This window comes from Chelonoidis abingdonii, chromosome 3 (genome assembly GCF_003597395.2).
Source record: "Chelonoidis abingdonii isolate Lonesome George chromosome 3, CheloAbing_2.0, whole genome shotgun sequence".
Classification (NCBI taxonomy): domain Eukaryota; kingdom Metazoa; phylum Chordata; order Testudines; family Testudinidae; genus Chelonoidis; species Chelonoidis abingdonii.
The window spans coordinates 57230523-57258192 of record NC_133771.1 but is presented as its reverse complement, the minus strand read 5'-3'; the positions used below and the strand labels follow the sequence as shown (position 1 = coordinate 57258192).

Genomic DNA, 27670 nt, shown 5'->3' with positions numbered 1-27670 from the left:
GCAATACTGCCCCTCTGGAGGTGCCAGTATCTACCATCCTAGATTATCTCTATCCTTGAAACAGCAGGGCCTAGCAGTTTCATCCACCAGAGTTCACCTCGCAGTGATTTCAACCTTCCGCCTGGGCGAAAATGAGTGCTTGGTGTTCTCCAATCCCATGGTCAGCAGGTTCCTCCAGGGATTGGAACGTCTGTACCCGCGAATTCAGCATCCGGCCCCTTTGTGGAACCTCAACCTGGTCCTAACCAAGCTCATGGGTGCCCCGTTCGAGCGGATGACCACTTGCTCGCTTCTGTACCTTTCCTGGAAAACAGCTTTCCTCGTCGATATCACCTGGGTGAGATGTGTCGGAACTTCGGGCCCTCATATCGGACCCACCATATATGGTGTTTCATAAAGACAAGGTACAGCTGCGACCACACCCCACCTTCCTTCCTGAAGTGGTGTCTGCCTTTCATGTCAACCAAGACATCTTCCTTCTGGTTTTCTATCCGAAGCCGCACACTTCTCAGTGAGAACAGCTGCACTCTCTAGATGATGTTCTCAGGGCCCTTGCCTTTTACATTGAGCAAATGAAACCTTTCAGAAAGACGACCCAGCTGTTTGTGGCAGTGGCAGACTGGATGAAGGGTCTCCCAGTCTCCATGCAGCGTATCTCGTCCTAGATTACATCATGCATCCAAGCGTGCTATAACTTGGCTGATGCCCCAACTACGCGCCCTTACTGCCCACTCCACTCAGGTTCAAGCTTCGTTCTCCGCCTTTCTGGCTCATGTCCCCATACAGGAGATCTGTAGGGCAGCAACTTGGTCATCAGTACATACCTTCACTTCCCACTATGCGATAGTGAAGCTGTGTGGGGTGATGCTGCATTTGGTTCGGCGGTCTTTCAGTCTATGATAATTCACTCTGACCCCACCACCTAGGTAAGGCTTGGGAGACACCTAATTGGAATTGATATGAGCAAGCACTTGATGTAAAGAGAGTTACTCACCTTTGTAACTGTTCTTCGAGATATTGCTCATATCCATTCCAAAACCTGCCCTCCTTTCCCTCTGTCAGAGTAGCCGGCAAGAAGGAACCGAGGGGGCGCTGGGTTGGCAGGGGTATATATCTGGTGCCATAAGGGTGCCTCTCCAGTGGGCGCCTCAGCCAACCACCGAGTGTTGCTTAGGTAAAAATATTCCAACGATCGTACACATGGCGCGTGCACACCTAATTGGAATGGATATGAGCAACAAATCTCAAAGAACAGTTACAAAGGTGAGTAATCATCTTTTCTTCAAAATGTGTTGTCCACACACATTCCATGACCCAACTTCCATCCCTGCTAATTCTAAGCTCTGAAATCGGGATTTTTGATTTGTGAAGGGAGGAGAGGCAGCTTAAGGTAGCTTCATCCCTTTTACTCTCAGCTATGGTAGCTGGAAAGGGCTTTCAGAGACAAAGGAATCGCTCCAACAGACATCATTTCAAAATAATCTGATCTCACACATAGGGCATATACACAGCAGAAAGGGAAAACACACCTCAGAACCGTTGTATTGTAGGGTAAGCAACAATTCTCTTTGATGAAAAGACAATGTGTGGAAGTGTATATGTATACAAAGTTAAACTAGACTCTAGTGTTTGTGTATGTTGGGTATCTCAAAAAAAAATCCTTTACAGGTATTCAGTAGTAAACTGATTTATTGGTCTGAAATATGGTATTCTGGTAGCCTACCAAAAGGCAAGTTGTAATCACCGACATAAAATTCAATGAAAAAAATCTAACTATAAAAGCAAGAAGGTTTTTAATCATCACGGTTGCCTCATCATTCTCTTTCTCAGTTTCTGCAATGTGCTGGCAACTATAAAGCTCTTGTGTGAAGGAACAAAAACAGTGCCTGAGAGTCAACATAGCATGTGACTTTTGAATAACTTGTGGCCGCTGAACTCAGTGGTGGTGATGTGGAAAAATGATCCCACTTGGGGTGGTTGTGCCCTGGACTTCAATAGAGGCAAAGAAGATTGTCACTAGTGATTTGGGTTGCCTCTGCCTCTGTTCTGCATACCCAAACTAGGGCAATTTTAAAGGAAGCTAATTTCCAGAGTATTGGGCATCAATCCATGCTCTGAAAATCAGGCTGAGAAGACTGGCTACCTAACGAAGTACTCCAACCCAACATACACCTTGAGGATCCATCCCCTCTAGAATGAAGATGATAAACATGCATAATACAAATACTTGAATGGAGTTATTTTACATTTTTAATGATCACTTTTAGAGTCCATTATGTTGTCTGTTTTCTCCTTTTTTAAAAAAAGACATAGTTAGGACTAAACACTGGGGGCAGACTTCTGTGAAAAGAGTTCAGAAGCACTTAAGCCACATAAGAGATCATAGTAATTAAGGCAATAGATAGCTAGGATATAAACAGTGTTAACAGTAAGGAAACAAGGAAAAGGACAAATGTTGGAAATACTAAGGAGACAGGATAAACTGTACCAAGAGGATGACTGGAGAAAGGACTAAATACTATATCAACATTAAGATGCTAGGGGCATGCCGTATTTTCCCTATGAATATTATTTATTAACTAGAATTAACTATCAGATCCCCACTAAGTAATGCTCACAACAGTACTTTCTTTAAAAATGCTGTGTAAGTCACATAAGTAGTTGTGTATTTAATAAAAGGTTTATATTAATTTTGACTTTACTCTAAAAGTGATATATAAATGTTATATCTCTTATATTAACTCATTTGAAAGAGGCCTCTTGTGCTATTCTAACTCTGGACTTTGCTGTAAGTGGAGTGAACTAGTCTAGCCCAACTTTTGAAGTTGGAGTGAAACAATATCTAATTCAAATTGAGGTGAAGCTAGGAAAAAATTCACAAAGCTATTCGGTCTCTTTTGTGAATTGGACTGTTAATCGTTTCAGCTCTATTTGTAATTAACTATCTTACATTTTAAATCAAGCAGGTTTTTCCTTCCCTTACCACCTCAAACACTTGCACAATGAGTTGTTTTGATATATACAGCATCTCATTGTCCTAAGAAACCTGTTTTGTAAAATTAGATGTTCAGGCACTCTTGTAATTTGGTTTGTGTTGCATATTTGTTATGTTAGTGTTTTCATTTCTTTTTTCAGCTTTTATATATTAATATTGTTCTCTTTTAGGTTTTTCCACTTGATTATATCCTCATTACAACAATTATTATGTATTTTATCTTCACTTCAATGGCAGGGATTCGAAACATGGGTATATGGTTCTTTTGGATAAGGGTAAATATTACTTATTTACTAAAATGTAACATTTATAAATTACTATATAAAATATTTAAAATGTATGTAACAGATACAAAAGGACTTCGCAGAATTTTCTCTCTACCATGTTCTAAAAACTAAAATGGTGTGAAGCAATTATTCTTTTTAAACAATATTACAATCAATTGTTTTAGCAAGAGTCTTAAGGGTTTCTACCATGTTTTGAAAAGCTAGATTGTGTTTTGGCTTGATGGCCTGGTTAAAGGAGGGTAATCGGTTTCAACTTGAGACAAAATTGCAGGTATCAAGCCAGCAGAGTCTGGGATCTTTGTGGAAGCAGCACATTCAATGTTTTGCCAACCCTAAGTGTTCAAATATCATGATTTATGTGTGAGGTGGAGTGTAGGGGTGTGGCAAACTGAGCATGTGTGGGTTTTTGGCTTCTGATTTTTGAGCGTTGAGGGTAGAAGTCACCTGCCCACAAAGTGTGAGCACATTCCAGGGTCAAAATCCAACCTTTAAATGTGCCTGCAACAATGTAGACTCCCCATTGGTTGCTCAGAAGAAGACTCCCCTTACCCTTTCCTAATCTTGAGAGTGGAGGAGCTACCTATCTATCCTTCCTCTCCCTTCCTGTTATCTTATGTTTTCCCTTCCCACATTGTCACCTGTCCACTTGGTCTCCTCCCCCATGGTCTCTTGTCTCCAGTCCCAGATCTTCTCCTGAACTCCACATTCCCCTGTCTCCTCAGTTTCCTGTCCAAGTCGCTAACCTTAAAGTCCAGGGAGTGGCATCTTTACTAAGGACAGTCCCATTGTCACATGCGAAGCCTGTAGGCAACCATCTTGAATGATGATAGTTTGGCATCAGCCCCACTGAAAATAAAATGAGATGGTAACAGTCATATGGAATAAAGAAAACTGCCAATTTTGACGTTAGAGATCTTAGATCACAGGATATTTTGTAAAATATTGTTAATACAGTTTGATCGTTTGTCATCAGTGATCCCTAGAGGTCAAGTATGATCTTTCACAGCTTTTATTTTTCATGGGTCTTCTGGTGAATGAGTCCCATCCTTGAGTCACAGGCTCATAGGCAGACGTTGCAGGTGGTGTTCGAAGACAGAGTTGGTCCACGATTACTACGTGACAGTTGTCTTTCCTTTTCTGGTGTTTTTTTGCGACCAGGTCAAGGCAATTTTCCTCAAAAGTGGATGTTTCCTCTCTGACCAGTCTTGGCCAGTTACCCCTATCCTGGGCTGCTATCTCCCAGTGTGTGGTGTCGAGCCACATCTCTTGATGTTTATCTTGAGGATGTCTTTTAAATATTTCTTTTGGCCTCCCTGTTTTCTTTTTCCTTTGAGTTGGGCATACAGCAGTTATTTTGGTAAGCGTTCATCAGGCATGCACACACAGTGCCTGCTCCACCTCAGCTGATGCTGGATGATGATCAAGGCATCAACACTGAAGATGTTGGCCTCCGTGAGGACACTGACATTGGTTCAACAATCCTCCCACTTTACACTGAGGATCTTCCAAAGAAAGTGCTTGTGCTGGCATTCCAGTTTCTCATGTGTTTTCAATAGGTCACCCAAGTCTCTCAGCCATAAAGGAGAATTGGGATTACCACCACTTTATAAACTTAGAGTCGAATATCTGTTCCGATGTTGTGATTGTTGAACACCCAGCAAGACAGTCTGCGAAAGGCAAGGCTGGTACATTGAATTCTGTGCTCAATCTCGAAGTCTGTCTGTCCTCTGCAAGAGATGGCTGCCAAGATAGGCAAAGTATTCTACATTTTCCAGTTCTTCTTTGTTGATGTAGATCTTCCTTGCTGGGTCTGGTGATTGACCAGGGACTGGCTGGTGGAGAACTTTTGTTTTGCCAATGTTCAGAGTACCCCTAGGCTTTTGTAAGCTTCATAGAAGCAATTAAGGGCTGTTTGCTCCCATCAGGACTGGTTTGACAACAGTAATATCAAGATTACAGCCCTTTTGGAATGAAAGAGAAAAGCTTTCTGCGACTGGCAAAGCCAACCACTATCCAGTCGGAAGCAGAGCTCTTTCCCTCAGCTCAAAGCTGAAGTTCAAAGGAGGATCCGAGAAATCAAGAACAAATGGTGGGAGGACAAAGCAAAAGAAATCGAAATATTGAATGACTGACGTGATATGCAGAGGTTTTTTGAGAGACTAAGACCCTGTATGGACCAAGCTCTTATGGACTCTCACCTCTGAGATCTGAAGATGGTAGTACCCTTCTTAAAGATAACAAATCCATCAAAGAGCGCTGAAAGAAACACTACCAAAAGCTTCTAAATAGAGAATCAACTGTGACTGACACCATTAACTCCATCCCTCAGCACCCAATCTGGGAATCTCTTGCCAGCTCACCAACACCTGAGGAGGTCTGCAAAGCAATTAAACAAATGAAGAACAATAAAGCACCAGGTCCTGATGGCATACCAGCTGAAGTAATGAAAGTTGGGGGAGAAACAATGGCTAACAAGCTTCACTTGTTGCTCCTCAATCTGCTGCATCGAAGAAATCCCTCTTGGCTTATGTAATGCTAACATTGTCACCATTTTCAAAAAGGAAGACAAAGCCAATTATGACATCTATCGAGGCATTGTCATCGTCCTCAATCATTGGGAAGATTGTTGCTAGAATCTGACTGAATTGCCTGCTTCCTCTTGCAGAGGAAGTACTTCCAGAGTCCCAGGGTGGCTTCAAACCATCACGACGCACAAGGAACATGATTTTTGCAGCCAAGCAGATCCAGGAAAAATGTCAAGAACAATACCAGTAGCTGTATATGGCCTTTATTGATATGACCAAAGCCTTTGACTCTATCAGCTGTGAGGCTCTGTTGAAAATCCATGTAAAAGTTTTGGCCACCCAAGCAAATTTATCACTATAAGACTCCTCCACGACCAGATGACTGCCTCCATCCTGTGCAGTGGCTCTACTTCTGTCATCTGAACTGGTGTAAAAGAATATCAGTTTGACAGCAACCTCTTTAACCTTTCCCATCTCTGTGCCAGAACTAATCTAATATCAGCATCAATAACTGATCGCCAGTATCCAGATGATTGTGCTGTAGTTGCACACTCAGAGGATCTGCAAACAGCCCTTAATTGCTTCTCTGAAGCTTGATCATTTGTATGGTATATGTAGAGGCTTTTACGTTTACAGCTATGCCTTTGGGGGGAAAAGTTTTTTGAATATATTTCTACTGTCTCTTAACAGTAGAGTTTCAGGATGTAATTGGGAAAATAACTAATATAAATATCTAATTTAAAAGCAATGTCCTTTAACAGATATCAAGCATGATAACCTAGAGAAACAATTATGATCTAATATTTGTACATGTCTTCTGGTTTTTTTTAGTTGTATAAGATTAGAAGAGGTAAAACTCGGCCTCAAGCACTCTTATTTCTCTGTATGACACTTCTCTTGATTGTTCTTCACACAAGTTATATGATCTACAGTCTTGCACCTCAGTATGTCATGTATGGAAGCCAAAAATACCTGGTTCAGGTGAGACTTTCCCTTTCATAAGGATATATATAAAACTTAACTTTTTTTTTTAAAATGTAATAGAATTGCATATATGGGGTGAGGCAAAGCACAGCCCTGCTATATACCTATTTTTGAAGGGATATAACCATAAGAATCTCCTAAAGTTATTGTGCCTCTGGATATTTTGGAGGAGTGCAGCCTGGAGAAACTCTGTTGCGCCCTTTTACACAATGCAGCACGTAGTTTATATGTAAAGCTGTAAAGGGACCTGGTCCTGCCCCCATCTAGAAAGAAATTACAGTTTTTGTAATTTGTACAGTACGCCTTAGGCTCTCTCAGCATAGGAACAGCTTTTTATTGTTTTCATTATATTCTGGTAATGACCAAGCTCCCCAATCAGGAGTAGGGTCCCATTGTGGAAATTTCTGTATAAACTCATAGTAACGAACTGTGGCTGCGCGAGAGAGCTTGCTAATCTAAAAACAAAAAGAAAAAAGTGGGAGGCATAATAGGATACAAGGTAGTCAGAGTAAAGGTGGGCATATGTTGTGATAGTTCTGTTTTTAAAAAAAAAAAAAAAAAAAATTTAAATCTTTGTCTAATTTTTTAAATAATCCCAAAACTTACTTTTATCCTGTAAATGTCCTACTTCACCTTAGCTTTTTTTACAGTATTAGTTTATAATTAACACCTAAACTTTTCAGTTGTTAATTTTAACTCCTGCTTCTTTTAACTCTTGCATCCCTGCTCTTTGTTATCTTAAAGTTTTGCTGTTCCTATTCCATTCCCTACCTTTTTCTATTTTAAATTAGTTTTGATTCTTGCACTTCATATTTATTGTATTTACGTCTTTCTATTTTTAAGAAAAAAGGTACGTAATCATCTGGAACTTCAATCTGAGTGACATATGCTCAAAGTCTCATTCTACGAGTACTAATATGTCCTTGGAGTTTCCAAAACTTAAATGACTATTTCCTAATTCAAGACCGTTGCATCCAACATGCATTAGACCTGATATTGATAGATACAGAGGAATTGATCTCTGAATTAAAAATCAGTAGTTGCTTAGGTGCACGTGATCATGACTCAGTTGCTCTGTTTACACATGTGAAGTCCAAACTAGTAATATATAGTTGGTGATTTAAAAGAGCCAATTTCACAAAGTTGAAAACAATTCTGAGCCGAAGGAGCTGGGGGAGAGAATTTAAACACAAAAATGTGAACAAATGGGAACTGTTGAAAACATTTTGACTAGATACCCAAAAAGTCTCTGTCCCAAAATTGTGAGAAAACATTACAATGGTTAAGCAGCAAAGAGTCCTGTGGCACCTAAACAACGAACTTAGATGTATAGACTAATAGATGTTTTGGAGCATGAGCTTTCGTGGGTGAATACCCATTTCATCGGATGCATGTAGTGGAAATTTCCAGGGGCAGGTATATATATGCAAGCAAGAAGCAGGCTAGAGATAACACTGGTTAAGACAGCCTGTTTTAGGTGAAAGCAGCCATTAAACACACAATGTATAACACAAGGGGAAATGGGATAGGTGAGAGAAATAACTGTAAATTAGAAATTGGGAATCATCCAAAATTAATAAGGGAAGCAAATGGACTCTTGAAGAAATCTATGGCTTGCCAAGTTAGAGATGAGGAATTTAAGTATATTAGGAACAGATGGAATCCTAATACTAGATGGAAATGGTAGAATTGTCAATGCAAAAAAGCAGAAGTGTACAGCAATCTCTTCAAAGTGTTTGGAGAAGACCCAAGTCGTCACTGATCATTATGTGATATGAATATAATACCTTTCATTCTAACCCCAGAGGAATGGATCCAGATAACTTACTCGGTGTCAGACAGTTTTAAAAGGGCTGGCTGGAGAGTTCTCTGACCCATAAGTGTTTGTTTTCAATAAGTCTTGGAAACCTGGAAATTTCAAAGGAATAGAAGAATGCTATTGTTGTGCCGATATTTAAAAGTGCAAATGAGGTGACCTGGGTAACTATAGCCCTACTAGTCTGATACTGAAACTCGACAAAATATAAGAATGGCTGATATGGCCTCAGTTTAATGAAGAATTGAGAGTAATATAATTAATGTCAATCAGCATGGGTTTATGGGAAATAGAACCTGTTAAACGAATTTGATATCTTTTTTTCATGAGATTACACGTCTGGGTGTTAAAAGTAATAGTACTGAACAAAATTTTGATTAAGAAACTAAAATGATACAAATCAATATTGCACACATTAAATGTATTGAAAACTGATAAGTTGTAATGTAATTGTAAGCAGGGAATCATTGAGTGCTTTTAGTGGGATCTCACAGGGATTGGTTCTTGGTCCTGTGCTATTTAACATTTTATCAATGACATGGAAGAAAAATAAAATCCCTTAGTTTGCGGATGACACAAAAATAAGAGTGGTGGTTAATAATGAAAAGGGCAGTTCACTGATACTGAATAATCTAGATTGCTTGGTAAAAATGGATTCAGGCAAACACTATGCATTTTTAATGCAATCAAGTGTATATCTAGAGGAAAAAATATAGGCCTTACTTATAGGATTTTGACGTCTGTCCTGGGAAGCAGTGGCTCTAGGGATGATTTTGAGGTCACAGAGGATGAACATGAGCTTCCAGACGAACACTATATAGCCAAAAGCATTGCATTGGCCTTGGATATATAATCAGGAGAATCTCATGTAGGAGTGGAGGCTATGTTTCCTTTGTTAGACACTGTAACAGCTGCTGGAATTCTGTATCCAGTTCTGCTGTCCATAATTCAAAAAAGATGTTCCAAAATTGGAGTGTGTTCAGAGAAGAGTCACAGGAATGATTAAAGTATTGAAAAATGTACTTTGAGGTCCTTGAGTCTCACTACAATCTATCAAACACAAGGTTAAGGTGTTATTTGATCAGTACTTATGTGGAGAACAGAAATTTCATAATAGAGGTACCTTTGTCTGCTATGTTGAAGAGATGACCATATCCAATGGCCAGAAGTTGAAGATAGACAAATTAAGAGTAAAAATAAGTCACAAATTTTTAACAGTGAGGATAATTAACTATTAACAATTTATCAAGGGTTGTGATTAGATTTTCCATCACTGGAAATGTTTAGATCAAGATTGGATGTTTTTCTAAATGGGATGCACTAGTTCAATCACACCTATTGATCTTGAAGTGGGAGTTAATGTAAGTAAGTCCTGTGGGCTGTGTTAGAGAAGGTCAGACTAGATGATTACAGCTGTCCTTTCTGACTTTAAAATATGCAGGTATATGAATCTATGGATAGTTACCTAGGAACATTTAGAATCAATGTTAAACTTAAAAGAAATCCAAATATGTTATGGTATGAAATTGCTCATTTAGGGCACCCAAACAAGCTTAAGTATCATCATGCCACAACCATACATTGTGTTTAATCAAGTGTGTAATTACAAGTAATAAGTATTAAGCTAATTTTAAACACACTAATTTTTTTTCCAGTTTTTTTTCTCCCTACATGGTATCATCATGGGAAAGGAATAGATGTTTAAGTGTTGGAGGACTTTTGTATACCGTAACATGCTCAGATTTATTTAAATTTTAACCGTAGCTTTGGATTACCTGTATGTACAATAAGATTTAGACTTAACTGGTTTTTCTAGGAGTTGAGCACTTGAGGATAAAAGACCCATTAAGGATTTGCTGCCTTTCAGAGGCTCAACAACCTAGCTTAATTGTAGTTGGTCAACTACATCTCACTGACCCCAGTGCATGTCTCTGCCCCACCCCAGCAGACCCTCTGACATATATGCCCTCTGAATTCCCAAGTCCAATATCGTTGCTCTGAGAGTTCACTTGTACTCCTGCCTCACTCCCAGGACAGTACTGTCTGGGTGCACAGTGGAGTCTATGCAGCAGTACCTTAGGCCATGTCTACACTTACTGGGGATCAACGCTGCTGCGATTGATGCAGCAGGGGTCAATTTAGCGGGTCTAGTGAAGACACATTAAATGAACCGCAGAGCACTCTTCAGTCGACTCCGGTACTCCACCGGAATGAGAGGAGTAAGGTAAGTCAATGTGAGAGCATCTCCCGTCAACGCAGTATGTTGTAGACACTGCAGTAAGTTGACCTAAACTATGTCGACTCCAGCTACATTATTCACAAGGCCTTAGTGTCACATGGTAAATGTTCTCTAGTACTGGAGAAGAATGTTAGATTTTTCCTATTGTCTTTCATCTAGCGGGGAGCCAGCACATTTGCAGATGACCTGAGCTGCAATCAGTAGGGTCCACTCAGAGATCACTGAAAGACATCTGATTTTTTTTGTTTGTCTTATCAATTTGTTTGCTAACAAAGAGCAACTACCTGGGAGACCTTAGTTCCTTGTTAGATGCCTTAGAGTCTAACCCACGTAATACTTTTTTATTGAGACAATTTTTAATTCTTAAAAACGCAGTACTTTTCTTCCAGAACAAACAAATTTAAAAATCCTTTCAGCAGTAAAATTAACTACAAGAGAATTCATGTTGAAGATGTTCTTTCTCAAGTTGATGAGCCTTTGGCAGCATATGTACTTCAGTATGTCATGTCATGCTAGCCAAATACAGACAGCAATATTTTGAAATTGATACTGCCAGGAATGTATTCCTATCCCTTACATGGTAGATTCAGCATCTCTCTGCTCTGGAAGGAGATGCTTTCAACTTTCCAGCTCCCTCAGTCCCAGTCTCCTCTGACACTTCCATTCTAGGCTGTCATAGCTATTCTTAGGATTTGTAAACTCACTCACATGAATTTCTGGGAGGAAAAAACTTCACATCAACATCTAGAATTAAGACTGTTATATTGGGTTCTCAAGTCCTTCTCCATCTTCTACATGGCAGAGTGAATCAAGTACTTACTGACAACATTACTGATTAACAGGTGTGTTGTGAACAAGACACGAGAAGTCATTCTTCCACTCTACTCTGCGCTAGTTAGGCCTCAACTGGAGTATAGTGTCCAGTTCTGGGCACTGCATTTCAAGAAAGATGTGGAGAAATTGGAGAGGGTCCAGAGAAGAGCAACAAGAATGATTAAAGGTCTTGAGAACATGACCTATGAAGGAAGGCTGAAAGAACTGGGTTTATTTAGTTTGGAAAAGAGAAGACTGCGAGGGGACATGATAGCAGTTTTCAGATATCTAAAAGGGTGTCATCAGGAGGAGGGAGAAAACTTGTTCACCTTAGCCTCTAATGATAGAACAAGAAGCAATGGGCTTAAACTGCAGCAAGGGAGATTTAGGTTGGAAATTAGAAAAAAGTTCCTAACTGTCAGGGTAGTTAGGCACTGGAATAAATTGCCTAGGGAGGCTGTGGAATCTCCTTCTCTGGAGATAGTTAAGAGTAAGTTAGATAAATGTTTATCAGGGATGGTCTAGACCGTATTTAGTCCTGCCAGGAGGGCAGGGGACTGGACTCGATGACCTCTTGAGGTCCCTTCCAGTCCTAGAGTCTATGAACTATGAACATTGCAGATATTTTATGTGAACAATTAAGGGGAGCACCTTCCAGCTAGCTGTGCAGAGATGCCATACCTCTGTGGGATAGTCCATAGTACACAGTACACGAAATTTATCCATTTGGTAGCCACCTTGCAGGGAAGGACAATATTACTGGCAGATCGGCTGAGCAACGACTTACAATCAACATTTGTTGTCACTCAAGATCTCAGTAGCATACATCTCCCTATGGATATATGTCGAAATGGACCTGTGTGCAACAAAACGCAGCACCAAATGTTAGAGCTTTTGCTTCAGAATAGGAGCAGCTAATCATTCCATAATGGGTTTCTTCTAGACTAAATGGGGACTTTTTCTTAGTCAGGAGAACCAAACAAGAGGAAAACCAAGGTTATTGTGATTCCAAGGCCTGGATAAGATAGGTTTTCTCTCTGATGTCTTGCAGGAGTTGTAAGGAGTTTCTTTCTTCCCCTCCGCCCCCGGACACACAATTTCAGACCTATTGTCCCCAGTAGAGAGGCCACAATTCCCGTATAGACACAGACTCTCTCCATTTGACAGCATGGGCTATAGAGATTTGACAGATTTAGAACTGTCCTGTTTGGAAAAGGTCCAGGAGTTTCTGTTAAAGCAGTCAACTTGCCTGTTATGATTGTAAGTGGAAAAGGTTCTCTTTGTGGGCAACCAGCAATAACATAAACCCAGCTTCAGGTCCCATTTAATCTATAATTTTGTATGTACTTCGTGATATGTTTGGGACTTTCCATACTGTCAGTAAAAGTACATCTCCAGTTGATCAAAATAATGTATCCAGCTATAATTTAGTTAAAAGGTTATTGAACAGATCTGTCTTTTGGTTAGAGAATCCATTCCTACATGGAACCTACATTTTATATCTAATTAGCTTGTGAAACTTCTCTGAACCAATTGGAGAATGTTTCCTGTTTCATCTCTCAATTAAGACAGCCTTTGAAAAGATGTATGTAGGAAACTGTCCTCTACTGGCAATGGCATGAACTAGGGTTTTTCCCAGCTGAAATTTGATTGTATGGATACATTGACATGCAAGCAGTTGCCAATTTTCAGCAGTTCTTAACAGCTTTCGGATACGTAGGTGGTGATTCTCATGTATTTAAATAATTGAAAACTAAATTGGTTAGTACATGAGCCTTGAATGTAAAAATCAAAACTGAGAATTATATTCCCTGCTTTTTCTTAGCTTTGATTGAAGTATTTTTTTAAACTTCTTCTGGTGTTTCTTGCATATTGTAAAAACTAGTTCTGTGAGTGTTTAATCTGTACTTAGTACCCTGCCTATGTAGAAATCAGAATTCAATTTTAAGTGTGTTTTCATCTGTATACTGGAGTTAATTTGCTGTTCCCATTTCTCCATTGTAATCTTTCTTCATATGCTTTCAAATTCCAATTAATCTGTAAATATCCCTATTGGGGAAACAATAATATTTCTGTAGACATATTCAGCAATTCTGTAACTTTAGATTCTTCAACTTCCCATCCTTTTTTATGTTTAAAACCTTAAAAGAGAAAAAAGCATCTTGAAGTAGAAGCATTGGCTTGTGCAATTTTTGTTAAGTAAAAAGGGAGAGGATTGATTAGGAGGAAAAGATGACCTTGTGGTTAAAGCATTGGATCAGGACTAATCTAAAATATGTGACAGGATCAGGAATTGAATCCTCGTCTCCTGACTATACCACTGACTAATGTTACTTTTGAAAACTCAGGGAAGTTGAAAGGTCCCAGAATGCTGGAGAAAACCAAATGTAGCACTGATCTTCAAAAAAGGAGAAGAGTAATTCTAGCAATTGCCATTTAATCTATTTTCAATACTTGGGGGGAGCTGAACTTTTAAAATGAACAAAATCTTATGAAGTCTTCTATCTGGACTTCTTCTCTCATACCTACATTACCTTGGGGGAAGAGACGCACACTCTGAGGTGAGTAAGCCATGTAAACCCCTGGTGGAGGCACACATACTCCAGCATGCTTTCAAAGCCCCTAGACCCTTGTGATGTCAGTATAGTACAGTCCATTACTCTATGATGGTATTGCTTTGCACTTCTTACTTTTCTTCTCTGCCCTCATTTCATCCTTTTCCACCTGCACATTCCTCTGCTTCCTACTTCTATATCTCTGATTTACTATGCTGTTCCACCTGCCTTCCGCCCTTATAAATACGCTCATCAGCCTATCCCTTTCCAATAAAAGGACACCCTTTTAAGCTTTCAGTTAATGTTTTTTAAAAAATCAACCAAGTTACATGCACTCTAAGTAAATAAATCATCTTTAACTGCAACCCCTGCATTCTCATCTCTTAACCCACTCCCTTTCATTCTGTTTTCATTTAGATTGTAAGCTTTTCAGAGCAAGAACAACATCTATTCTATGATCTATGAAGTGTCCCTTAGAATTCTCAGTACTCAATGAATAAAATGTGTCAGACAAACTGGATTTTTAGATAGAAATGCAAAATTAATTGAAGAAAAGTAGCATCTTTAATATACTTTCATTTTGCTATTGAAATAGAATTTGAAGTTCGTCTTATGGAAGACTTAATTTATGTTGGCTTGAAAGTATGAATAGCCTTTAAGAGCTTGATGATTGACTAAAGCGATAGTAAGCAAAATCTAAAAAAAAAATGACAGTATAAAAGGGGATAGTTTCTACCAAGGGTATTGCTTGGTCTTACATAATGAAATAAATTTGAGACCCTAAATTAGAAGGAGTTTGGAAGAAATGATAAAAATACAATATACAAAAGCAACCTAGAAGCTTCCCAGCAGAGATAAAAAGATATGATCTATTCCCCAAGGAGCCTAATGAGACAATTAATGGTTTTAGGGTGTTGAAAGACTTGAGTAACATCAGTATGTTCACTCAGAGAATTAACTTCTCAGTAAAGACTGATGCACAACATGGTGTAATAAAAGTAGAAAAATCTGGAATAACATCAACGTGTCTTAATTAGCTCATATCTCGTAGGTGTTATGTGGACTATTAGGAAATAAAAAAATCAGAATATTGTCCTTGTGGATTAGTTCCAGAAGGGTGTTCCATGTGTAGGAGACAGTGGGGAAGAAAGTGCAAAAAACTAAATAAATTGTGGAAGAAGTGAATGAACAGACTATTGAGGCTGGCATCATTTATGAAGCAGACATAATGGGTGGAAATAATGTGAATAGGCTGTTGTTTCCTTGAATAGTGAGGAAGAAATAGACATCTATCATCTAAGTGGAAGGTGGGATGCTTGTCTTGGATACCAGGGGGAAATGTACTGGTGGGCTTTTGGAACCAGAGAGGGAGGGAACTCTTCTGCCTAATTGTCCCATGTTTCTCCTCTTTATTCTTTTAACTTCCTTACTACTAGCAGTCTCAGGAAATGCCTGTCTCTGCTTTTAGGGGAGGCCTTATTTGAGACCTGGTGGTCTTGCAGAGGCAAAGATAACTTGAGAAGCATGAGTTAGGCTGTTGTCATTTTCACTGGATCAGCTGACTGATAATTCCTTCAGGTGGTCAATCTGCAAAGGTTTATTTGAAAAAAAGAACAAATGCCTCTTTTGTGAAAGTGACCATGACACTTCCAGTTGACAGGCACATGTTCATTTTAGTTGCAAACAACCATCAAGACATGCAAGAATGATCAAGGGAAATGGGAAAATCAGATGTCTGGGCATGAAATAAGCAAATAAAGCTCAGCTTTAAAAAATGCCAAATAAGAAATCTAGTGGAAAATAATTTGAAATATAGATATTGAGTTGGAAGGAGAAATCTGGGAAGTAATGCTGAAAGACATAGGAGCAGTATTGGGCAGCAAATTAGACCCACATTTGATATGCAGTATGGCACTGAAAAGAGCTATTGCAATTTTATGCTGCATACATAGCGGCATCATAGAGCAATTCTGCTCTGGTGTTCCCATGGCTAGAATAAAGTCAATAACACTTCCACAGTGCCTAACTGGATCTTTCAATCCATCATGTGATCAAACACCTTTAGCTCATAGAACTGTATGTTTATTAGGTCCCTATATGTACAGTCAAACTTGTTTATCTTTTTAAAGGGTTTGTTAGAATGTCATCAAGTAAAGCTTAATTATGAAAAAAGAAAATCTTTTGGAGCAATTTTATACTATATTACTCTGTAAGAATTCAGAACTTATAAAGCATTGAAAATAAACAATGGAATGCAGAGATTAAAGATGTACTGCAAGAATTTTTTAAGCCTTTTTTCTTTCAAGTGAAATTTTAAAACATCTATAAAATATAGCTGTGTCAATGATTTCTCGCAAGATTTATATGCTTCAGAAAACACCACATTGCATAATATATTAACCTATTTAAAATGTTCTTTTCTGACATTACATATTCTTTATGCAGCATAATATGACACTTGTTGATGGCAAGCCAGGGAACGTTACAACATATGTCGCTAAAGTCTGTGATGCAGATGCCCCAAAAGGTAAGACACAAGAAACTTTTGTTCAGTGCACACTTCCTGTGTTGAATCATTGTAGAAGATTGGTTACTTCATTATATTTGTGTGCACTAGCAAGAGAAACCACTGAAATTTTATTTTCTTAAAAAATAATTGAGCATTTGCTCAAACTTCTTTAGTGTTTGTCCTCTGTGTTAAGGTTTACTTACAGAAGGATGAAATTTAATAGTGAAAAGTGCAAGGTCATGCATTTAGGGATTAATAACAAGAATTATTGTCATAAGCTGGGGCTGCATCAGTTGGAAGCAACAGAAGAGGAGAAGGACCTCGGAGTATTGGTTGATCATAGGGTGACTATGAGCTGTCAGCGTGATATGGCCATGAAAAAAGCGAATGTGGTTTTGAGATGCAAAAAGGGTGGTATTTCTAGTAGAGATGAGGTGTTACTGCCATTATACAAAGCACTGGTGAGACCTCATCTGGAATACTGTGTCTAGTTCTGGTCTCCCATGTTTAAGAAGGATGAATTCAAACTGGAACAGGTACAGAGAAGGGCTACTAGGACAATCCGAGGAATGGAAAACCTGTCATATGAAACGAGACTCGAAGAGCTTGGCTTGTTTAGCCTAACCAAAAGAAGGCTGAGGGGAGATATGATTGCTCTTTATAAATATGTCAGAGGAATAAATACTAGTCCTTGGCCTTCACAACATCCTCTGACGAAGTGTTCCACAGGCTGACATTTAAATTGTATTCATTTGGACCACTAACACTTTTCTCCTAAGCATTTATCTTTGTATTTTAACATTTGTCTTTTTTAGATGCAAGTATATTTTCTCCATATACTAATTTTAAATGTTTAGCATTTAAAGTATTTTATTTTTTACTGGCTTTGTGGACATACATAATTGTATAGTGACCTACTCATTTATAACCACTATTCAGATGTAGTGGAGATGAGAGCCCTGCGAATTTTATTGCACTTGAATTGTATTTTTCTTCTCAGTAGAGTGAGCAAAGAACAACCTGACAGAGATCATGTTGTTATGGCAACTAATCTTCTAAAAATAATTTCTATATTGTTAGAACTTTAGTTGCCTTTAATATGGAATTCATTTCATGTAGATTTATTTCTAACCAGTATTTTGCTTGCCGAAGACGACAAGTTGTTTATCTTTCTTCAAAATAAAGATGGGGTAAACAGTTTTGCACTCAGATTGTGTTACTATCAAATCTTTGATTTTATTTAGGTTCAGAACTGCAATGGTTAAACAATTTTAGCTTATATTTGAAAGTGTTAATACTGTCAAGAAACAGTTTTTTTTTTCTGATACGTTGTCTCTGTATTTACTTCTAATATATAGATTAACTTAGTCTGAGTATCAGAGGCTATGATGACTGACCTGAAAAAGGTAAAGCAGAAGACAAGAGGAAATGGAGTGGATAAAATTTTGCCTTTTACCAGTTGAGAATCTGTCTGCATAAAAATTCCTTAGCACAAATATATACAATACATGAATCGTCCATTTACTTGTTCAATCTAAGTACATACAGTTTATTAAAATGTCTGTAAAGCAGCCAAAGATTTTGTACGTCGCAGTACCTTAGTGTGTTATAAAAGGAAACATTTATTTAAAATAAGCTTCAGTAGAGTTAGGAGATATTTGAAGCAGGTGTATGATAGAGGGCCTTTGACAGAATATGCACTTGCATTTTTTTTAAATACTGTAGTAAATTAGAGTATTGTTTCTCAGTCCACTTGTACTTTCTCAGATAACTTCTTGCTGCTACGTACTAGGGTGCAGTATACCCTTAATCTGCTTTTACCACTGAGTGACCTTCCAGTTCCCCTTTCCTCATTTTAATGTATTAACCAAAATGTATTTTTCCTTAATCTTTTTGTTTGGAAATCTGCCCACTTAGCTTTTCTTTTTTTGTAATTTGTGCAGCATTTATATTACTCCCAGGGGAATGCTGCACCAAAAAAAATAAGTTATATGCACAATATTTTAAAATTCTTCAAAATTTTATTTGTCAAAATAACACTACATAATCACATCAGTTTCAATTACTTTGGTAATTTTATTTCAAAATACCTGTCAGCAAGTATTTCTGTAACAATATACACACACAAAAATTCCTCCAGTAGTAGAGTTGAAGAAACCCCTATGACAACCCAGTTCCTGTTTCACTGCTCCCTCTCTCCCCAGAGCCCAATCAGGTGGCCAGACACCCAGAATTCCCCCCGACCAAGCCCAGCTGCAAGGCCCCCCCTTGCCCAGATACCCACACACCATCCCCTGAGAGCCCAGTTATCTAACCTGTTCTTAAAAAGTTAAAGTGATAGGGATTCTACAACCTCCCTTGGCCACCTACTCTTGTGCTTAACTATTGGTAGAAATTTTTTCTTATATTTAACCTAAATCTTGCTTGCTGCCCATTAAGCCCTATCTTCAGTAGAAATGGAGGACAATTGATCATTGTCCTCTTTCTAACGGCACTTAATATATTTGAAACCTTTTAGGAAAATACCTCCTGAGTCTTATTTTCTCATGCCTAAACATGTCTGGTTTTTTACCTTTTCCTCATGTTTTCTAAATATTTGATCAGTTATGTTGCTCTCCTCTGGACTCTCTCCAGTTTGTCCACCTTTTTTTTTTTTTAATTAAAGCGTGACACCCAAAACTGGACACAGTACTCCAGCTGAGACCTCACCAACGTGCAGTACAGCAGAACAATTACCTCCCTTGTCTGTCTTGTGATGCTGCCACTAATAAACCCAAGAATATTACCCTTTTTTGCAATTGCATCACATTGTTGGTTCGTATTCAATTTGTGATTCAATGTAACCCCTAGATCTTTTTTAGCAGTATTACTGCATAGCCAGTTATTCCTCATTTTGTATTAGTGCATTCCTTTTTTCCTTCCTAGTATTTGCCTGTATTGGATTTTATAGTGTTGATCTTAGACCAATTCTTCAATGAGTCAAGGTCATTTTAAATTCTAATCCTGTCCTCCAAAGTGCTTGGAGGCCCTCCTCCCTAAGTTTATCATCTACAAATTGTATGAGTATGTTCTCCGCTCCGTTATCCAAGTTGTTAATGAAAATATTGAATATTACTGACCCCTGCAGAATCCCACCAGATAGTTTATCCCACTTTTGCCAGCCAACCATTGATAACTACTTTTTGAGAACAGTTTTTCAGCCGCTGTATTCACCCACATAATAGTAATTTAATCTAGACCACATTTTCCTGGTTTGCTTAGGAGACATTTTGTGGGACTGTGTCAAAAACCTTACTGAAATCAAGCTATCACATCTACTGCTTCCCACTCCCCTCCATCCCCTTGGCAAGTAATCATGCCAAAGAATATATGCATCACGTTATTTTATTAATTGTTTATAAATATAAACAAGTGTCCTAAGCAACAGGACAGATTCTTTTTCTTATACTTGTTCTCCTGCCTTCATATTGCACAGTAATTAATACTAGTACTCTTGTATCTGGTATACTTCAGGGACATGGTGAAAAATTTGTTTGGAATGGAATATTTTGAATAAGATTTTCGAGTACTAGAAGCAATTTTTAATTCTTTGTAAGATTCAATTTTTACCTTTTAAAAAAAAAACAACACAGAACAAAAAAACAAAACACCCCTAGTGTTCAGTACTGTACACGTTAACAGATCTTTTTAGCAGGGTTTAAACAGCCAGGCTCCCGATGTTGGAAGGTTTTTTTGTTTTGTTTTTTTCCCTCTTTGGGCTCTGTTGGTGCCTACCTACGCTACTTCTTGCTCTCCAGCTTTCCCTTAAAGGAAAATTAATTGTATTAGTGCATGCTTCCTGCATTTTTACACAGACAGGCAGCAGGGCAGTTGCAGCGATCTCTTTTTTGGACCCACTGCTTATATCCTGACTTTACTGTCTGGTGGACCTGGACCTAATCACACAGCAGAATGATTGTCAGTAACTGGCAGAGAATTCTGGAGCATGAATAAAGCCATTTAAAAGCAAGAGAAGAGAGTTCTGAGCCATTTCAATAGGCAGCGACTGTTTTTATGAATTCTTCAAGCAAAAGCTTGTGCATTCACGAAATCACTTTTTTGTTAATGTCAATTCTGTCAATGTGAAAGGCCTCTAAGTATCACACTTTGTCTCGCCACAAATAGTGAAAGCCACCAAACCTAATTATAATTAGAAAACATTAATTGTACTCTGTGTCTTAAATATTGTCAGTGTAATGTTGGGATCTCCTGCTGCTAGGAATTGCTTTAACTTGACCTCTCCTGTGACAGTCTGCTCATTATATAGTTGTTGATCTTCAAGAAGAGCTCAAGAGACCCTGTACTTTTCAGTGTAACTGGATGAAAGTATAGGCAAGTGTTCTCTCCGCAACTTTTAACACTTGCTCAATATGAATGGGATGGATACAGGAGGACTGCCTGTTTCACTGTCCACTGACAGGGCCTGTGACAAGGTGAAAAAATTCTGTGAAGCTTAGCAGCAAAAGCTGATTGTTGAAAAGTTGGACTGGAATTACTGGTATTTGCATTTCCTGCAACTTGACAGGAAAACTCATGGCCTTGTGACTAGAATCCACTCTGTTGAATCCTGAAAGCCATTTGGACACATTGAATTCAGTAAGAAGCTTTAGGGGTGATCACACACACACTGAAAGGAACTTAATGATGCTGTGAAAATTGTGAACCCTAATAAAAGGAGTCAGCAATGCAGGCCTCTACCACTTTATGTGAAGAAATGAGCATTCAGCATCATCAGATCCTTTTCTATATTGATGCTTGTTTTCCTAGATTCATAGATTCCACGGCCAGATAGGACCATTGTGACCATCTAGTCTGACCTCCTGTATAACACAGCCCACAGGACTTGACCAAAATAGTTCCTGGAGTGTATCTTTTAGAAAAATATCCAGTCTTCATTTAAAAATTATCAGTGATGGAGAATCCACCATGGCCCTTGGTAAATTGTTCAGTGATTAAGTACTCTCACCATATTTGCAGTCTGAATTTGTCTATCTTCAACTTCCAGCCATTGGATGATGATATAGCTTCTTCTGCTAGAATGAAGAGCCTATTAAGTATTTGTTCCCTATGTAGGCACTTGTAAATTTTGTCATATGAAGCACCTATAATTGAGTGTTTGAATGCACAGAAGAGGCAAAGATTTTCATTGCTGAATATGGATCTGGCCTTGCTGAATATTTCACTGATCCACATTACCTTTTCAATATGCTTCTCTCTGGGGACAGACTAAAATAGAGGTTCTCAGTGTAGGTGTTGCAAACAAGTGTCAGGGTGTTGAGACCATCCTGCCACATTACGGTATAGAATGGGATCTTGGGGGAGAGGAAGTAGTCCCAGTATGGAAAAAATTGAGAGCCAGTTTTGTACACAAACCCATAAAACAAAATTCCTCCTCTCCCATCCACCCACCCATGCCAACGATTTTATAAGCCAACTGAGGACAGAGATAACACAGTTGAAAAGATTGTGTATGAGAGCAGATGGAAACAATGCCAGAAAGGAGATTAACATTGAAATGCTAAGGAGGAATTTGAATAGAATAAGAACTGGAAGAAAGGGTTGTTACAAGCACTAGGCTGTGTAGGGGGATGCAAAGGATGTATACAGTGTTGCTTTCATTAAGGTAAAGGTTTTGATTTGAGGAAAATGAGGAAGGTTGACAATTCTCTTGCAACTCATTCCACTTATTTGCCACTGAGTACCTTCCTTATCTCTAGGATCTGGTACTCAAATCCATTTTTAGTACCATTATTTTTAAGGTTAAGAGGTGACTTGATCAGAGTCTATCGGTACCTTCATGGTGAACCAATTTTGTTAATAGACTCTTCAGTCTAAAAAGGCATAACAAGATTCAATGGCTGGAGGCAGAAGCTAAACAAATACAGACAGAAAATAAGGTACAGTTTTTAACAGTGAGGGTAGCTAACCATTGGAATATTGGTTGTGATGGATTCTGAATCACTGACAATTTTTAAATCCAGATGAGAAAAATATCCAAAGGATGTTCTAGTTCAAACAGGAATGAATTCAGGTAAGTCCTATTACCTTTGTTAACAAGGAGTTAGACTAGATGATCATAGTGGTGCCTTCTGGCCTTAAAATCTATGAATCAGAGTTGTCATTTAACCAATATGGAGGTCTTCAAAAAGAGAAAATATGTAGGGTTCATTGTACTGGATTCTTTTGTAAAATTAACTAGGCCATCTCTTGGGAGAGATTAGGGGGCTCCTGTTGTTTTTGGATTCCTTTCAATTGAAACTTAAATTTTTTAAGGCCAGAAGGTCCCATTCAATCACCTAGTCTGACCTCATGTATGTCATAGGCCATTGAATGTCACCCACTTACTCTTTATTGTACCCAATCATTTGTTTGAGTAAACAATATCTTCCAGAAACCCATCCAGTCTTGATGTCAAGACATCAGAGATGAACAATCCACCACTTCCCTTGGTGGTTTGTTCTCATGGTAAATTTCCCTCACAGTCAAAGATATATGCCTAACTTCTCATTTGAATTTGTCTGGCTTCAGTTTCCAGTCATCTTCTTTCCTTATGCCTTTTCCCACTAGGTTAAATAGCTCTTCAGTGCCCTGTACATTCTACCCATGAAGGTACATATGCACTGTAATCAGATTATCTGTCTTCTTTCTGATAAACTAAATAGATAGAGCTTGGCACTTTTTCCAGCCTTTGAATCATTTGTGTGGTGCTCTTCTGCACTCTCTAATTTTCAGCATAATTTTTTAAATGTGGACATACGAACTGCATGCAGTATCAGTCTCATCATTGCCGTATGCAGATGTAAAATCATCTTCCTGCTCCCTGCATCAGTCTGAGTCCAAAACTTGTGGAACCCTGCTAGAAACACCCCCATTCAATTATGATTATTCTTCATTAACAACTATTTCTTGAGATCTGCTAGTTAGCTAGTTCGTAATCCATTTAACATGCTGTATTGTGTTAATAATATTTTAATCGGAGTGTTTGGTACTAAATCAGGTACCTTACAAAAGGCTAAATACATTACAGCTAGAAGTTTGACTGATAAAAGTAACTTCATAATCTCAGAGTGAAATCATGTTTGACAAGACTTATTTTCCATAAAACCATGTTGCCTGACACTAATTATATTCCCATTGTTCATCAATTGAATCCCGTATCAGGCTTTTATTATATTGACTGGGATTGATGTCAGTTTTATAGTTAACCCAGATGACCTTGCTTCCCCTTTTTTGAATACTGGCACAAGATTTCAACTCTCAGTCTTCTGGGATTTCCATGATAGTCCAAGCTCTATTAAAAATTAACACCAGTGGGACAGACAGTTCCTAAGCCAGCTCTGTTAGAACTCTTGAATGCAGATTATCTGGGCCTGCTGACTTTAAAATGTTTATCCTTACTGGATTCTGTTTAGCAATCTCCCTCTGAAGCACCTGGCATCAGTCCTTATCAGAAGACGGGATACTGGGCAAGATGCTAAGTTTAGGGAACTTAGCATCTAGCCCAGTATCCTGCTCAGCTGCCTATTAAGCCCTTCGCAGAGGTTCAGGACTGTGGCAGGGAGAGATGCCTCTTCCCCCAGCGCGGACCTGCCGCAGAGGGGAGAGGTGCCCCTCCCTTGGCCCAGCTCAGGCCCACTGGAGCTGCCGGGAAGAGGAGCCCCTCTCTCAGCCCCACCGGAGCTGCCGCCGGGAAGAGGCGCCTCTTCCTCAGCCCCGAGAGAGAGGGTGAGGGGGATACACTCTCCCTGTCGCAGCCCCAGGACAGCCTGCACTCTCGAACCCCTCATCCCTGGTCCCACCCCAGAGCCCACACACCTCGCACCCCAAACCTTTTGCCCCAGTTCTGAGCCCCTTCCCACACCCTAAACTCCTCATTCCTAGCCACACCCCAGATGCTTCACCCCTAACCAGAGACCTCATCTCCCCCCCAAACCCTCTGCCCCAGCCCTGAGCCCCCTCCCACACTCCAAACCCCTTGGCACCACCCCCACCACATGAGTTTTGTGTGCACCAATATGAAGGTGATGTCACATATTACCTCCATATAGGTGCACATAACAAAATTCATTCCACACATGGACATAAAAAATTAGAGGAAACACTGGCTAGATGGACTATTGATCTGACCCAATACGGCTGTTCTTATATTCTAGTTACTAATGAACTGGAAAGTACTTTCTTCTCCTCCTCCCATGCTAAAAATGCATAATCCTGTTTTTAAATATAGAACAGAAATATTTACTGAACAATTCTGCCTTTTCTGTATTAACAATTTTACTCTGTCAGTCTAGCAGTGAGCCTACCCCATTAATATATTTGTTCCTAATATACTTAAACTCCTTACTGCTCTGCAAGCTGTTCCCTGGCTTGTTGGGTGTCTAAAGAAGTCCCATTTTTTATTCATATTGGTCTATCTGAATTTTTTTTCTCCCAGTCAATTTTGTTTGTAATTTTCTTTAACATTGGGAAATTAACCACTTTGAAGTTGTATGTATGTATGTATGTATGTATGTATATACATATATATATTATCAATATATGTGTCTCTCTAATGGAATATGTAGAATATATAGAATGTATAGTACTGGTTAGGACTGTCCTCTGTTTGCCTATATTTAATGTAAGCAGGTCATGATCATTGATTCCTAGGCAACCATCAAATTTCGATCCAGTGATTGATCTTTCTCAGTCATAATGAAATCCCAAAGAGTTACCTCCAAGTTGAGTGCAATATCCTATTTAAAAGTTGTAGAGGATGAGGGTTTTTTTATTTTACATTTTAATGATGTTTTACTACTGGCTGAATGAGACCTCCCGCATAAAGTACACTCCCGCAATAACAAACTCCTGGCTCTACCGAACAAATGGCTTGGATCCTCAGGGGTTTGTTATTATGAAGGTGTACTGTATGTTTCTCAAAATGAAGTCCCCCATAACACCTCAATTTCTCTTTCTACATTACAAATACATGCTTAGAGTAATTCATCTTGTTCTCTGTTTGATTCAGTGATCTCCAACAGATGCCAACCAGTGTCCCCCTCCTTGGCTTTATTAATTAGCATATTAATTCATGTGCATTCAAAATCTCTGGTTCTGCGTTATCAGTAAAATATGTAATGCCACTTATGTAAATCATCTGTGAGTGGAGGATCTGGGAGTTGTGGTGGATCACAACATCAACATGAGTCAGAATTTCAATGCTGTTGCAAAAAAAAGCACATGCCATTTTAGGTTTCATTAATGAGGCACAGCTTGCAAGTCACGGGAGGTGATAGTACCACTCGGTTTGGTGCTGGTTAGGCCTCAGCTGGAATACTGTGTCCAATTTTGGTCACCAATGTATAGAAAGAATGTAGAGAAACTGGAAAGGATCCAGAGGCAAGTGACAAAGATGATCAAAGAGATGGGATGCAAACCATATGAGCAAAAGCTAAAGGAAATGGGTATGTTTATTTTGAAAAAGAGGAGATGATAGTGGTCTTCAAATACACGAAAGGCTGCCATAAATAAGATTGAGAAGTTCTCTCTTGCCACAGAGAGCAGGAAAAGAGGCAGTGGGTTCTAACTGTAGCATAGCATATTTAGATTAAATCTCAGGAAAAACTTCCTAACTGCAAGAACAATAGGACAATGAAACAGACTGCCTCGGGACGTAGTGGAACCTCGTTCACTGGAGGTTTTCCAAAGGAGGCTGGATAGCCGTCTGGCTTAGATGGCTTAGATACAACAAATCCTGCAGCTTGGCAAAGGGTTAGCCTAGATGACCTTTGCGGTCCCTTCTAACGTTATGGTTCAGTGATTCCATGATCCCACCAGGTCTCAATAATGCCAGTTAATTTCTTATAAATGAAAATTTCCAGTTCTTCTTTCTGGTTACCCATACTTCTCGTGTCCTATATATAGGCGATAGAAACATTTATCTTCACCTTCTTTTCCACGTCAGTTGAACTTGTTAATCATGTGCTGAGTATGAGTTTACTGCTGTAATAAGCCTCTGTCCCAAATCTGGACCTTAGCGTCCAAAATCTGGGTGCTTAGCATGAACCTCCAAGCTTAATTACCAGCTTGGATCTTATCTTGCTGCCACCAATCAGGATTCTGAGTACCTGATAAACTCTCTGGTTCTCCCCAACCTTTCCCTGGGACCCCCAAGACTCAGAATGCCCTGACCTCCACAAAGGAAATAAACCACTTCCTTCCTGCTTGATATTCCGGTCCAGTTTTCGCCCTGGGGATACAGGAATTTCCCTGCTTTCAATCCTTTGAAACCAAGCAACTCAGAGAGGGATGATTTACCTTCCCCCCTCCTTACTTCTCCCCTTCCCGTCTTTCCCTGAGAAGACAGAGTACTTCCTGGCACAGATGATTCCTATCCCTTGCCTTAACTAGGAAAAAAATCCAACAAGTTTTTTTAAAAAGAAAGCTTAATAAAAAAGAAAAAAACACATGACATGATCACGTTGCACAAGATAACATACACACCGGGCTATGCTAAAAGAAATAGTGATAATCAGCCTATTCAAAAGAGATCAATTAAAATCATCCAGCCAACTCCACACATGTAAATACATATAAACTATCGCCTTTCCTTTTGTACTCAAACTTGGGACAGAAGGGTAAGAAAGAAGCTGGAAGAATGAAGAGAAGAAAAAAAAAAAAAAAAGTGCTTCCCTCTAGCTGAGAGAAAACAACAGGCGAAAAAGCAAACCACCCAGAAGTTCCCTCCCTCACTTTGAAAAATCCGGTTTCCTGATTGGTCCTCTGGTCAGGTGTTTGGTTCCCTTTGTTAACCCTTTACAGGTAAAAGAAACATTAACCCTTAGCTATCTGTTTATGACAACTGCATTTGCCTTCTTCACACTCTCCTCTTCTGTTTTTAGTTTAATGCTATCCTGGGTGCTCCAGTTA

The 27670-nt window shown here is 39.0% G+C and overlaps 1 protein-coding gene across 4 annotated transcripts in view; it reads left to right on the top strand.

Annotated features, from left to right (window-relative positions):
- LMBRD1 (LMBR1 domain containing 1) overlaps positions 1-27670 on the top strand; it is a 232243-nt gene that overhangs the window by 181209 nt on the left and 23364 nt on the right. For 3 of the 4 annotated variants that reach the window (XM_032770339.2, XM_032770340.2, XM_032770338.2), the window contains 3 exons: positions 3166-3270; positions 6639-6788; positions 16660-16741. In XM_032770339.2, the coding sequence (XP_032626230.1) occupies positions 3166-3270; positions 6639-6788; positions 16660-16741 (337 nt within the window). The remainder of the gene's footprint in view (positions 1-3165; positions 3271-6638; positions 6789-16659; positions 16742-27670) is intronic. The other variant, XM_032770342.2, reaches the window with a different exon arrangement.